Consider the following 13,740-nt stretch of genomic DNA (forward strand, 5'->3'; position numbering starts at 1 on the left):
TTCTCAGTTGCAGGGGAGGGGTTTCAGAATGGAATTGATGCGGTATCTTCACATCAGAGAGGCAAGGCTTCCAGGCAAGGGTGTGGGGTGGGGAGTGGGACCATGAGCCTGCTGTCAGCCTGCACATTTATGGTCACCGGGCTGCATCCTGGAACCTACGCAGTCACACCTGGGCAGTCGGCTGCCCCTCCTCCCTGGATCGAGGAAGCAGGAAAGGGTGGTGAGGAGAGGCGGCAGGCAGGTTTGGCATGCAGCGGTGGTCAGTGCCAAGCGTGATGGGCTCCGTCTGGGGCCTGGCTGTGGCCCTCCTTGTCTTCTGCTGGAAGGCTGGAGTCAGAGGGAGCTCTCCAGGTAAGGAACAGGACAGCCCCGGGACTCCTCCCTGGTGGGGCTCTGGGCATCAGTGTTGGCAAAGACAGCCCTTTGTGGGCAAGGGAGACATTTTTGTTAATTGTTATTAGTGGCCAGAGGAATAGGCGAGTGTGTGGGATGACAGACGGGTCAGCTTATGCATGGTGGCCCTGCGGCCATCACTGTGAGGGAGCCTGGATGTTAGTCTTTAGTCACCGGAGAGTGGGGTGGAGGGTAGAGGGGGTGGGAGCCGCCAGCTGGCGATCCTTTTGCTGTGAACTGAAGAATGTGGCCTAAGGGAGCTCTGGTCCACCCAACTTTGTTACCTAGGCCAGCTATTCTTTGAAATTTGCCTTTTGAATGAAAAGTTTGTCACGAACTGCTTGGGCAGGGAGTTTCTGAGAGAGGCAGGCTTTTCTGAAAGTTGGGAGCTAACAGTGACCCGTCGCTAACAGGCACTGTGCCAAACTCATCACACGCACTTTAAATAGCTGATTCTCAGGCTAACTTTAGGTTCATAGTGAAACTGAACAGCGTTCTACTGAGACTTCTGATTTAGCCTGTCCCTTCCACACATGACCCCTGCTGTCCCTGTCCCCATAGCATGGGGACCACACACTGACATGTCACTCTGCGAACTGCTTTTTAAAATTCCATTTTTAAATTTGTCAACAGAATTTATAAATAATAAATAAATAAATACGTATTTATCTGTTATTGACACAGGGCCCTGACTGCACAGAACTTGCTATATATACTTTATTTATTAATTTTTCCATTTTTCTATGTATGTGTGTGAAAGAGAAGTGTTTTTACATATGTGTGGATCCACATGTGTTTGACTTGACCTAGGATCTCTCAGTCAAACCTAGAGTTCAGCTACACACACACACACACACACAGAGAGAGAGAGAGAGAGAGAGAGAGAGAGAGAGATTCCACAAATACCTGATACATGAATGGAGACCTGAATCTTTTTTTAAAAGATCTAGCTAGCTAGATGTGAGTCACCATGTGGTTGCTGGGATTCAAACTCAGGACCTTCAGAAGAGCAGTCAGTGTGCCCTTAACCGCTGAGCTATCCCTCCAGCCTGAGACCTGAATCTTAAATTCAGGTTATCAAGCTTGGTGGCCATCAGCTTTGCCCACCTTTGAGCTACCTGGCTGGTCCAACATTACCTTTTAAATCCTCACAATAACGTCAAGGAATGGGCTCGTACCTCTAAGACACTGCCACCCGCTTAAGAGCAAGGAGACTGCAGCTTACGAGTCATTTAACCCAGGAGCCATCACGTGCTAGCAGTGCCTAACCATTGGGCAACCCTGCCTGTCACGCTGGGTCACAATTGACCAGGCTTACTCTGCAGTTTTCATTCTGTTTAATTGGCACCTTACGCCGGTCAGTGGTGGCGCACACCTTTAATCCCAGCATTTGGGAGACAGAGGCAGGCAGATTTCTGAGTTCGAGGCCAGCCTGGTCTACAGAGTGAGTTCCAGGACAGCCAGGGCTATACAGAGAAACCCTGTCTCAAAACAAAAACAAAAACAAAAACAAAAACAAAACCACCCCCCCCCCAAAAAATTTGACACCTTACAACCCCAGGAAGCAGGTGGTCTTTGCTCCACTTTACAGATGAGGACAGACATGCCAGTGTGGAGCACAGAGACTTGCCTGTGGCACAGAGAACGAGCAACAGAGGCAGGACTCAACCCAGGCTCTATTTCTCACCCCCAGTTAGGAGGATGTCTTCTTTGCCTACCTTCGTCATTGCGTGCTGCGTGCTGGGCTGCAGACCCGTGGTCAGCTGGGATCCTTCCGGACAGAGGAGGGGCGGGAGCAGTACCTGGGGAGGGACGGGGCGGGGTTAGTTGGGGCTTCACAGAGCACTACTTGGGGCAGCATGTCTTTAGAGCTGCCGCGAAGGCTTTGTCTTCTCTGTGCTGCTTCATCCTCTAAGTTTATATAGACGATGACCCTCTCTACATAGCACCCAGGGCTCAAACCGGAACTCACCAGGTTGTTCTCACCCGACACAGGCCTCCCCATTAGCAGATCAGTTCCTTTGGGGACAACCAACAACACGGAAGTGCCGGCCTTTACTCAAAGGGACAGGCCCAGCTCAGAGAGAGCTTTCCAGACCACCAGCCTGACTCAGTGTGTTCCTCTAGACACTCACACTCTCAGCACTGAAACTGCTTCTAGCGCCTTAATTGCAACCAGTATCAATTCCAGGGACACCCAGACCACCTCTTTTGTAACCAAGACCAGGAAGACGTACACTACCACTTCTGCAGCCTCATCCCCGGAGACCCAGACCACCTCTCCTAATGTGTCAGCCCTAAATATTCAGACTATCTCCCCTGCAGCATCATCTCTAACCACTTCCCCTGCACCATCATCTCTAACCACTTCCCCTCCCCCATCATCTCTAACCACTTCCCCTGCACCATCATCTCTAACCACTTCCCCTCCCCCATCATCTCTAACCACTTCCCCTGCACCATCATCTCTAACCACTTCCCCTCCCCCATCATCTCTAACCACTTCCCCTGCACCATCGTCTCTAACCACTTCCCCTGCACCATCATCTCTAACCACTTCCCCTGCAGCATCATCTCTAACCACTTCCCCTGCACCATCATCTCTAACCACTTCCCCTCCCCCATCATCTCTAACCACTTCCCCTGCACCATCATCTCTAACCACTTCCCCTCCCCCATCATCTCTAACCACTTCCCCTCCCCCATCATCTCTAACCACTTCCCCTCCCCCATCATCTCTAACCACTTCCCCTCCCCCATCATCTCTAACCACTTCCCCTGCACCATCATCCCTGGAGACCCAGACCACCTCGCCTGTCGAACTGACCCTAAAGACCCAGACCATCTCCTCTGTAACAGAGAGCAGAACTGTTTCAATAAGAATACCTGCCGACTCCACGGTTGTGCGCACCATCCCTACAGAGACATTGGCACCAAATGGCAGCCCCAGGACTGGGATGAGCACTGTCCAAACTGGCCCAGCGCAGGTCCCCATAGAAGCCATCTTTGACACCCTTTGTACTGATGACAGCTCTGAAGAGGCAAGGAAGTTCACAATTGACCTCCTGACTTTGGCACGCACCTCCACAGAAGTGGAGCACCTGTCTTCAGAGAGCAGTTCTTCCTCTGACAGCTCAGCTGGGGTCCTCAGCAGCTTAGTCCTGGGACGGGGAAGTGAAATTCCAGCCAAGGGCTCGGTTGCCTTCAGCGTCACCCAAATTAAACTTACCACCTGCCTCACAGAAATAGAAACAACCATCACCATCTATGGGACCCCAGATGCGACCCTCAGCCCTACAGAAGCGATGGCAGCCTTGTCCACTGCTGAGATGTTAACTTTGCCTCCTTCCACTGAGGCAAAACCAGTTATCTCTGAGACCACGAGCTCATCTGGCATCCCGTCAACCACCAGCACCCCGGCCCTTGCCACCACCCTCGAGGGCACAGTCCCCATTAGTGGAACCACAGAAAGTGGAACAGTAGTGGCCCCGACTCTTACCTCTGTTGGAACTTTGGTGACAGTTCCACTGGAAGACACTTCAGCACTCTCTATTGAGACACAAAACCACACTGAGATCTTAGGCACCGTTACAGTCCCCACGGTTGCTGGATCAACAATGGGAGAAACAGCCTCCTTCATGAGTTCCACAGCTCCAGACAGCAGCAGCCTCTCAGCAGTGCTCGCCACCACGAGCTCTGCTACCTCAGAGACTTCAACCTCAGGCAATGCAACCAACAGCTCCTTCCTCACAGGGAGTCACCCTCCTTTTTTTATCTATTCAACTACAGCTAGCACCAGCAAAAAACCAAACATCACCTTAAACAAGACCACAGCCTCACCAACACCCCCAATGAATCCTACAACATCTGCATCCACTGCTTGGACAAGAAAAACCACAAAACATGATCCAGGTAAGCAAAACTCCCATGAGCGATTTTTGGAGGTTTGGAGTATCCTTAAGGAGTTGAGAGGAAAGAAGGAGCTAAAGACCTATATCGCACCCTCTCCCTAACATTTCATGATCTCTTGGTGGGTCAGTAAAAAGCAGCTAAGATGTGTATGAGATGTAGTGATGTAGAAGTGGTGTTGTGATGTGTGTGTAATGTCATGATCTGTGTGTGATGTCACGCTATATATGTGATATCATGATGTGTGTGTGTGATGTCATGATGGATGTGTGATGTAGTGATGTATAGGTGATATAATGTATATGTGATATCGTGATGCATGTGTGATGTCATTATGTGTATGTGATGTGTATGTGATGTCATGATATATGTGTGATGTCATGATGTATATGTGATATAATGTATATGTGATGTTGTGATGTATGTGAGATGTCATAATGTGTGCATATGATATCATGATATGTGATGTTGTGATATATGTGATGTTGTGATGCTATAATGTGTGTGTGATGTAGTGATGTAATTATGATGTATATGTGATGTAGTGATGCATATGTGACATATGTGTGATGTCATGATATATACATGATGTCATGATGTGTGTGTGTGATGTAGTAATACGTGATATATACATGATGTCATGATGTGTGTGTGATGTAGTGATGTATATGTGATGTAGTGATGTATGTGTGATGTGATAATATATGTAATATCATGATGTGTGTGTAATGTAGTGATGTATGTGTGATGTAGTGATGTAGGTGTGATGTAGTATATAGTAATGTATATGTGATGCCATGATGTATATGTGGTGTTGTGATGTGTGTGTGATGAGTGTGACGGGTTTGCCAGAAGTGGTTGACATCTTGACTGTGCTTTAACCTGAGAGATCTTGACCCTGCCCCTCTCTTCTGAACCCAAGTTTCTTCACCTTGACCAGAGGGTGTTTGTAGTGGAGGAACGCCATCTCTTCCAGGTCTAACTTCCATGAAGTTAACAATTAGGCAGCTACTGTGCTTCAGATGAGATCTGCAATGTTAGTCAAAAGACTTGACCCTCAAGCCTTGGAAGCCTCTAGCCACCAGGGCCCACACAGAAGGAACGAATGTGCAAACTTGTCCAAATCGCTGCCCTGTAAGCATGTGCAGGGCAGAGAAGTGGGGCTTGGTGGCCATATTTGCTGCATCATAAAGAGTGACTTTAGACAAACCAACAAACCAACATTAGGGAGTTTAAACCTTCATTCCTGAGACAACAGAAACGTCTCAGAGAAGCCCACTGTCAGCAGCTCTCGGGTAAGGGCAGCTGTGGGCAGCTGCAGCATCGTCTCTGCTGCTTACCTTTTCCTTGTGGTTCATTGCTGAGTATCTTTGCCTTTTTGGGCAATGGAGATTAAAATGTTACTCATGAGTTGAGGACATAGCTCAGTAATGGAGCGCTTGACACTCTGTGTGTGCCTGAGCCCTTACATTTGACTTCATGCCCTGAAAATCTGTCCCTGTCGTCTCCATCTCTTTGTGTCACCTCCATCATCTCTCTCTCTCTGTCACCTCCATCCTCTCTGACTTTATCATCTCTGTCTCTGTCATCTCTATCTCAGTGTCACCTCCATCACCTCTGTCCCGTCATCTCACTCAGTCTTGATCTCTCTATCTCTGTCACCTCTGCCTCTATCATCTCTGCCTCTATTTCTATGTCCATCTCTACCTGTGTCCTCATTATTTGGTCTCTGCCTCTGTTATCTCTCTCATCTCTGTCAACTATGTCTGTATCTAGGCTGCACCTTCAGACATGGCATCTCTGGCCTGCAAATGAGCACTCAGGAGGCAGAAGCAGAAGGACTGTGAGTTTGAAGTCATTTTGATCTACATAGTAAGACCCTATCAAACTCAGAAATTAAAAGAAAAAAATGTACTCACAAGCATGTTATTGAGTATCTTTTTTTTTTTTTTTGGATTTGTTTTTTTTCATGACAAGGTTTCTCTGTATAGCCCTGGCTGTCCTGGAACTCACTCTGTAGACCAGGCTGGCCTTGAACTCAGAAATCTGCCTGCCTCTGCCTCCCACAGTGCTGTGATTACAGGCGTGTGCCACCACTGCCCGGCTGAGTATCTTTTTTATTCTAAGCAAAATTAATATAAAAAACACTTCACAGTCAGTACTGAGTCAAAAGTGAATTCACGAGATGATCTAGCTTTCTCTCTGGACCAAGAGCAAGCTGGGTAGGGGAAATGATTGATTTCACTTATTGGCTTGCTTCTCCTGGCTCACTTGGTTGGCTTTCTCATATAGCCCAGGCCCACCTGCCCAGGGATGGCACTGCCCACAGTGGGCTGGGCCATCCTACATCAATAACTAATCAAGAAAATGCCCCACAGACATGCCCACAGGCCAACCTGATGGATGCAATTCCTCAGATAGATTCCCTCCTCCCCGGAGTGTCCAGGTCTTGTCAAGCTGACAAAAGCTACTGCAGCTCCAGAGAAGGAAGAACGAGTCTCCTCAGCACAGAAGAGAGATTGCTGGTAGGATAGATGCCATCGTGAGATCAATAAATGTTTAAAAGCTGCAACAGAAATCTTTGCCCAAGAATGGAGTAGCTGCAGACACTCTACCACTGAACCACTTGAAACATTCAGGAGAGAGTTCTGAGTACACAATCCAAGGAAATTTAACGTACTTAGATTCCAAATCCACAACCTCACAGATTAGTAATTTCTTTGGTTCAGCGACAATCAGGCACAAAAACAGTCAGTGCCAGGTCAGTGAGTCCATGTTCTCTAGAGAAACAAATGACCCTGAGGACTGCTGGGACTAACTTAGGAATCCCTGACCTAAGACTGGCTAGCTATCATGAAAAAAACAAAAGATAGAACTTTCTGGTAGTTGGAAAGGCAGAAAGGCTCAGCTAAAAGCCCTCATGACACTACCAACCTACTGCTGGAAGCACAGCACCCAGCTCAGGGCAGCCCTTGGAGGGCCAGCCCCTCCCCAGCATTCCTTCGGGCAACCCTCAGAGGGCCACCCTCTCCAGCCCCCCTCCTCTCCCACTGCAAAACACATGAGGAATTTTTATTGTAGCCAGCATGCTAGAGCTGTTCTGCACTGAAGAGAGAATGACACGCCACGACTTGTGTCGAACAGGATTTTATACCCTCCTCAGGGCCGCTGCCGTTAAGCACAATGTGATTGGCAGAACAGTGTTACATTTTAACTAATTGGTTGTTAGATGATGAGGTAGGTGGGCAATGGTCAGTCCTTCCGAATGTGTCCCCACTCTTAAGTCAGCCTCCCCCTCCCCCTTGTGGTCTGAGGAACACAACCTAGCCTCTGACCTTTCTTTTTAAGGTTCCTGAGTTAACTCTTTCATGCTCCCCTTTTCTTTGTGCATGCTTCAATCCTGAAGCAATTGTCCAGCACTCTTTCTGCCCAGGGTCTTCTCCAACTGATTCATCCAGGGTCTCCAGGCCTTAAGAACTTTCTTGATCCACTTCCATTTTCCCTTCCTCAATCTTCTCTTTGGCTTTCTCAAATATGGGGGCACCCTAAGACACTGTGTACTGCACTCACTGTTCAGGGGGACACTGCATAATTACTCCAGGAAGGGAGTCCTCCTTTCTGTTTGCAGTGAGCAAATGTTAGACCCGTGTAGATGCACACACATTTTCCAGTAGGAGTATAGACGCATGTGGAGAGAGGCCTGGGCTAGAAATGGGTCGGCTGTGTTTGCATTGTCTCTGGTCTTTCCTTAACCTTCAGGTGAAGATGGAGGCTTGCTCCTTGTACGACTGACCATGACCTCCCCTGAGGACCTCACTGGGCACAAAGCCAGAGAGAAGCTGATATACCAGGTACGTGTACACCAGGAGTAAGCGAGTGTCTCTTGGGAACTCCAGGGAGCACCTGCAGAATATCATGGAGGTCAGTGATTCCATGAGTGAGCATCAGGGGCTGAGCCGGGGGCTCATGCCTGGCTTTGATCTCTCCAAGTTTCTCCAGCCTTCTGTTCCTTTTTTATGATGTGAATACATCTGCCCACCCTAGATCCAATTTTTTCGGGTGTTGGAGTGCAGGCCTTCTGAAAAGGCCAATGATATTAATGGGAAAGTAAGCAGAGATTTTGGTTGCAGGCAGCAGGAACCAAGGCCTGGTAGTTTACTTAGAAAGGCAAGGTTGTGATGTCTTTGAATAGCAATTTGGAGAAACTCTCTCACTCCTAGATCACTAGTAAAATTCTGGGGTCAAGGCTCTTGGAATGCTATGAATGATTGAAAGATTAGAGTGGGTCAGCTCGGTATAAATGTCACAGGCCTAACTCAGTGCTGGTCTTGTGATGTGTCCAATTTCTACCCATATTGTAAATACTGAGGCTAGACCTGATGCACCCACCACCCAGATAATGGCACCTTCACCCTGCTCTACCAGATGTCTCAGACGTCAGCCAGCACCTTTCATAGTCAATTAGAGTCACATTAGTTCATGCTCCATGTCACCCAGTAAAGAATAGATCCTAAAGAGGGGCTGACCAGCAGCCTTATGTTAGGGGTGTAGTCCTGCCGCCAGGAGACCGGGGCGGTGGTTGGTGTTACAGAGCAGAAGTTGCAGTTATCCCTGCTGGTAGGATCCCTCAGTGAAAGCACAAGAAGCCTGCCATCTCTCACTCTCTGGTCGTCTGGCTCCTTTGATTTTTTTTTTTCTTCTATTCTCTTTTCATGATGGAAATAAATGTCCCCACCCCCACATCTAATTTTTGTTTTATCTCCGTGTTTTATTTATGTGTATGGACATTTTACCTGAGTAAATATGTGTACACTATGTCTACGCCTGGTGCCTGTGGAGACCCGCAGTGGGTATCCAATTCTCTGGAACTGGAGTTACAGATGATTGGGAGCCACCCTGTGGGTGCTAGGAACCAAACCCAGGCCCTCTGCAAGAACAGCAGTGCTTTTAACCACTGGGCCATTCTCTGGCCTCAGATCTAGTTTGTTTCAGATCTTAGACGTTCAGGTCTTAGAACTTCTGAGAATTACAGCAGCATTGAGGTGGGTAGAAAAAAAGCAAACAAGGGGAGGGAGGGCCCAGCTGCACGGAAGCAAAGGTGTGGCAGAGCAGCATTGACAAGCGTGAGGACATGCTCCCTGGGTCACTGTCCTCTGGCTGCTCACGGTCAGAGGGTGTCACGCTTCCTACCCATCACAAGTGGGTTCCCACTGGGACATCGTCTTTGGGTTGCCGGTTACAGGGCCAAAGTTTGAGCAGGAGCGTCCAATTAGCCAAGCTTGGCTCTTGTAACCACCAATCACTACCCTGGGATATTAAGAGGGAATAAATATCTGGCTCTCCGAATTCTCTTAGTAACAAGGAGGCCCCCTGGGACCCTCTTCATGAGGATTTCTATCCACAAGGCATCAATGTTTAATGTAGGACAGACAGATGACGGGTGTCTGCTGGAAACATTGAAGTGGCAAGCACAGATCCTCGTGGGAGAGAGAGGCCACAGTGGAGTGTAGATACCTCAACTAGCGACTATTTCAGAGGTCGGAAAGCAAGCACGGAGCTCAGGATCAGGTCAGGCAGCTGAGGAACAGGAGTGAGGTCACACGGGATTGCTGCGGATGCTATTTTATGAAATTTGTTAAGTGTATGGATTTCTGTTGAGGTCTGGCCAATGGCTCAGGAGTCAGGCAGATCTAAGTTGGGTTATTGTTAGCTGTGTGAGTTTGGCTACAGTCCATACTACCTTTACCTCTTATTGAATGAGGTTTAGAGCACCTGCTATAGACGGCTCCTGTGTTAAGTGGTCCTTGTCATCACAGGAGAGGCCCAGGACGTTTTGTGGATGTCCCTCCACTGCCCCTTCTCATCTTTGGCTTATGGTATGCTCCTGGGCAGATAGGCTGGGTACCCCACCTGTTATTTTGCTTTCCAGCTCCGCTATGAACTGCACACCCACATGCCACTGGTCCACGTGTCCTTACTGAGCATCAGGAGGGGATGAGGAATGCTAACTGCAACCACGCATGGCCTCTGTGCCAGAAGAAGAGTGATACTACCCGTGGCCCGGATGCTACCAAGAACCACTGTTCTGTGCTGTGGACTCAGAAGGTTCCCATGAAGGTCAGCTGGCTCCAGGGCCCTCCCCCATACATGACCACAAGACCTTGGTCCGCTAATGCCTGAGTGGATGTGCGAGGGGAGAGGCTGGCCTGTTTCCAATGATGTCCTTCATTTCCCTCCTCTGACTGGTTATTGTATTTCAGTAAGGGAGACCTGATCACTCACCTGTGCTCTTCTGTTCTGTACATAATGACACTCAGTGTGACCTCTGTATTGACCCCATGTGCTTTAGATGTTTTTACTGCGTGGGAATTTGGGGAGTGATTTCCTGCCGCCTGGGTGGGTTTGGCATTTTTACCAAGACTTGCCCTGGAGTCTGTTGAACCTTGAGCTCTGTATTAGTCAGCTGCTACTAGAGCAAAATATGAGATCAACAGCTTCTAATGAAATAAAGCTTATTTCTGCTTACGGTTGAGGTCAAAATAGGGTGAGCGCATTGCTTTGGGCATTGGGTCGGGTCAAAATAGGGTAGATCCACTGCTTTGTGTATCGAGTGGGTGTGCCAGATGACAGAGGTGGGGTGTGCCAGCTGCTTGATTTTTACCCAGAAAGCAAATAAAAGGAAGAGGAAGGAGCTGAGGTACCCAACGCCCTTCAAGGGCTCATCCCTTTAGGTTCCATCTCCTGAAGTCCCACCTACTGAGGAACTACCCTAAGGACCAAGGGACCTTCCATAGACACATCCGAACCACAGAGAGCTCCTTCGGGGCAGAGAGCATATCTGTTCATTTCAGATCAGTAGATCCAGGGAGAAGCTGGTCCAAGTGAGGGAGGACCACAGAGAATGTCAAATGGGTTTAAGTGTCAAGTTAGGGACTCAAACAGGTTTAAGAGAACGTCTATAACATGCCGTTATTCTTGCCGTAGCTCACGCTCGCCTGCCATTATTTTAAAGTTAGATGTAGTTTGTTTTACTTCTCTCGTAAAAGCATAACTTGCTTAAGATTTTAAACTTTTGAAAAAAAAAATCCAAAAGAGGAATGAGAAAGAGTAAAGTAGGCGGGGAAGAAGTAACCGCGAACCACCAGCGCTTAATATCCAGCGAGTGCTACTGCGCATGTCCAGCCGCTCACCCGGAAGTCGGGACCCTGCCCACTCCCTGCTCCCAGACTTGAAGTTTTTAATCGCGCTCTCTGCATCTCCCTCAGCTCAGTTCATTCCACTTGCACCCTTCAGCCGCTCTCACCCAAATCCGCAGAACCATTAGTCATTTTCCTTTCTCACATTTTATACAAGAAAATCCAACCGGTTTTTCTTCCTCCAACAATGCCCAGCTCCCCACTCCCCACGAACTCGCCATCTCTGCAGCCATCACTCAGGCGGCCTGAGATGATCCGCTCTCTCCTCTGTGTTACTCCATGACTACAGACTCCCTGTTGGTCCCGGTGCCCACCTGAACCCCCCGGCCTAGTCCCCGGACATGAGCTGGAGACTTCTGTCCTAACACGTGGCAGGCCCGAGTTTCATACTCTTCTGTTTCATTCAGAGGAAAAGCCAGGCTTGGGCAACAGCCTGCAGTTGTGAGTGATGTGATGGGCACCGCGGTAGCCGCCTCTCCAGCCTGCTCTCTGTGAGCCGCAAAACAAGGAGCCTTTGCTGTTCCTTGGATGCCCCAGACCTGCTCAGGTCTTGGGTCTTGGGGCCTTTGTGTGCATTTTTCTGTCTACTTAGAAGGCCCGTCCTCCAGACATCTGCTCAGCCCTCTCTCCCTCCTCAGTATACTCTACCCACAATGCCCTTGTCGCGTACCGACTGCCATTTTTCTTTGGTACACCTGATATATATTTCTTTTATTTGTCTTTATCACCCGAGTCCTTCAACTATGCCATCCCTTGCCCGTTGTGACGTCCCCAGCTCCTTGCACACAGTCAGTACTTTGTGTGCTGGGGATGTAGCTCTCAGTCTTGGAGCAAGTTCTCAGCAGGAACAAAACCCTGGGTTTACTCCCCCCCCCCCCCCCCCCGGCACTGAAATAATGGCGAAGCTGCTCCGTAGTGTGTTAAGCAGTTAATGAAAATGACAGACAGCTCTGGGGCTGCTCTGAATAAATAGGGTGTGTGCACGCAGCTGACGTCCTGTGTATCCCCGTGGGACGGGAATGAGTTTCACAGAGTGGTTGCAAATAACTCAACCTCGTATGACGGTGTATTTGGTGTGATGCTTGCTGTGTTTGCTTTGTTTGGTGTGTTTGCTGAGCACCTTAAACAAAGAGAGACCATGCTGTGTGCTGAGGAGCATTCAGGGAGGTCTGGGTGGGGTCGGGGGTTGTCAGACACTCAGTGAGTTAAGACACTGCTACCCCGCCTAATGATCTGAGATTGACCCTGGGACACACATTATGAAAACAGAGAACCAGCTCCCTCCAGGTGTCCTCTGACCTACACACACACACACACACACACACACACACACACACACACACACACGCTGCCTCCCCTTCCAGGACACAAAATAAACAGCTATATTTTCTTTAAAAAGTCTCCTACTACAGAGTAAAAAAGTAAAATTAGCAAGGGGATGTTTAGCATCAACAAAGATAAGACTGGACCAAAAAAAAAATCTATTTGCATCACATTTAGCAGAACACCGTGTCCTTGCTATACAGACAGAACAACAGGCCAGCAGAAAGATGGACACACAGCCGAGAGCCGTCACCCACAGAAGGAAGGGTGTGATGCATCCCATGGAAACAGAGAATTTGACTCTGCTAAAAAGATGGGTAAATGAATACAGTGAGAGTCCTTACTGTGCTTCACGTAGGTAGGTAAGGATTTATCACCTCTTTTAAGATTTATGAAAATTTTTAAGAAGTGATAGACATTATTAAGTATTTTGAGCATGGATGAAACTATTACAGGATTTTGGAGGCAAATGCAACTAGTTATTTGACAATTTAAAGACTTGAAAATGGGCCATGGGCCCAGTGGGCTCCACCGTGATGAGTAAGCTTGCGGTAGGGAGAGGAGAGACAAAGCAGCAGAGCCGGTGTGCACCGTGAAGAGAGGCAGCCTGGAGGGGCAATGGTGGTAAGGACGGCCTGGTGTGAGCGGCCTGCACTGCCACCCGAGGTCATGGTGACACCTGAGCCCACGCTGCTGCCTAGTGCCACATCTGGATCCGTGGCCCTGCCACGGCAGACATCTGTGCTGATGCCTGTGGCCTGCATCACCACCAAAGGCCACCCCGATGTCTGTGGCCTGTGTGTTGCTGCCCGAGGCCATGTTTATGTTCAAGGGGACCAGAGCTAGCTACAGCATTAGAGAGAGCTAGCCCTGCCCCTTGCGTGGACAGACCAGGAGAGCTGGCTCTGATGGTGTAGCC

The 13,740-nt window shown here is 48.9% G+C and overlaps 1 protein-coding gene across 1 annotated transcript; it reads left to right on the plus strand.

Annotated features, from left to right (window-relative positions):
- The first annotated feature begins 275 nt into the window (after positions 1 to 275).
- Positions 276 to 10,762, plus strand: Muc20 (mucin 20, cell surface associated). Its single transcript, XM_052158497.1, has 5 exons — positions 276 to 351; positions 2,389 to 2,926; positions 3,134 to 4,305; positions 8,062 to 8,153; positions 10,232 to 10,762. Exons 1-5 carry the CDS (start codon positions 276 to 278, stop codon positions 10,298 to 10,300), a joined length of 1,947 nt encoding a protein of 648 aa, XP_052014457.1. The 3' UTR covers positions 10,301 to 10,762.
- The last annotated feature ends 2,978 nt before the right edge of the window (positions 10,763 to 13,740 follow it).

Source organism: Apodemus sylvaticus, chromosome 15 (assembly GCF_947179515.1).
Source record: "Apodemus sylvaticus chromosome 15, mApoSyl1.1, whole genome shotgun sequence".
In the NCBI taxonomy this organism is placed as follows: domain Eukaryota; kingdom Metazoa; phylum Chordata; class Mammalia; order Rodentia; family Muridae; genus Apodemus; species Apodemus sylvaticus.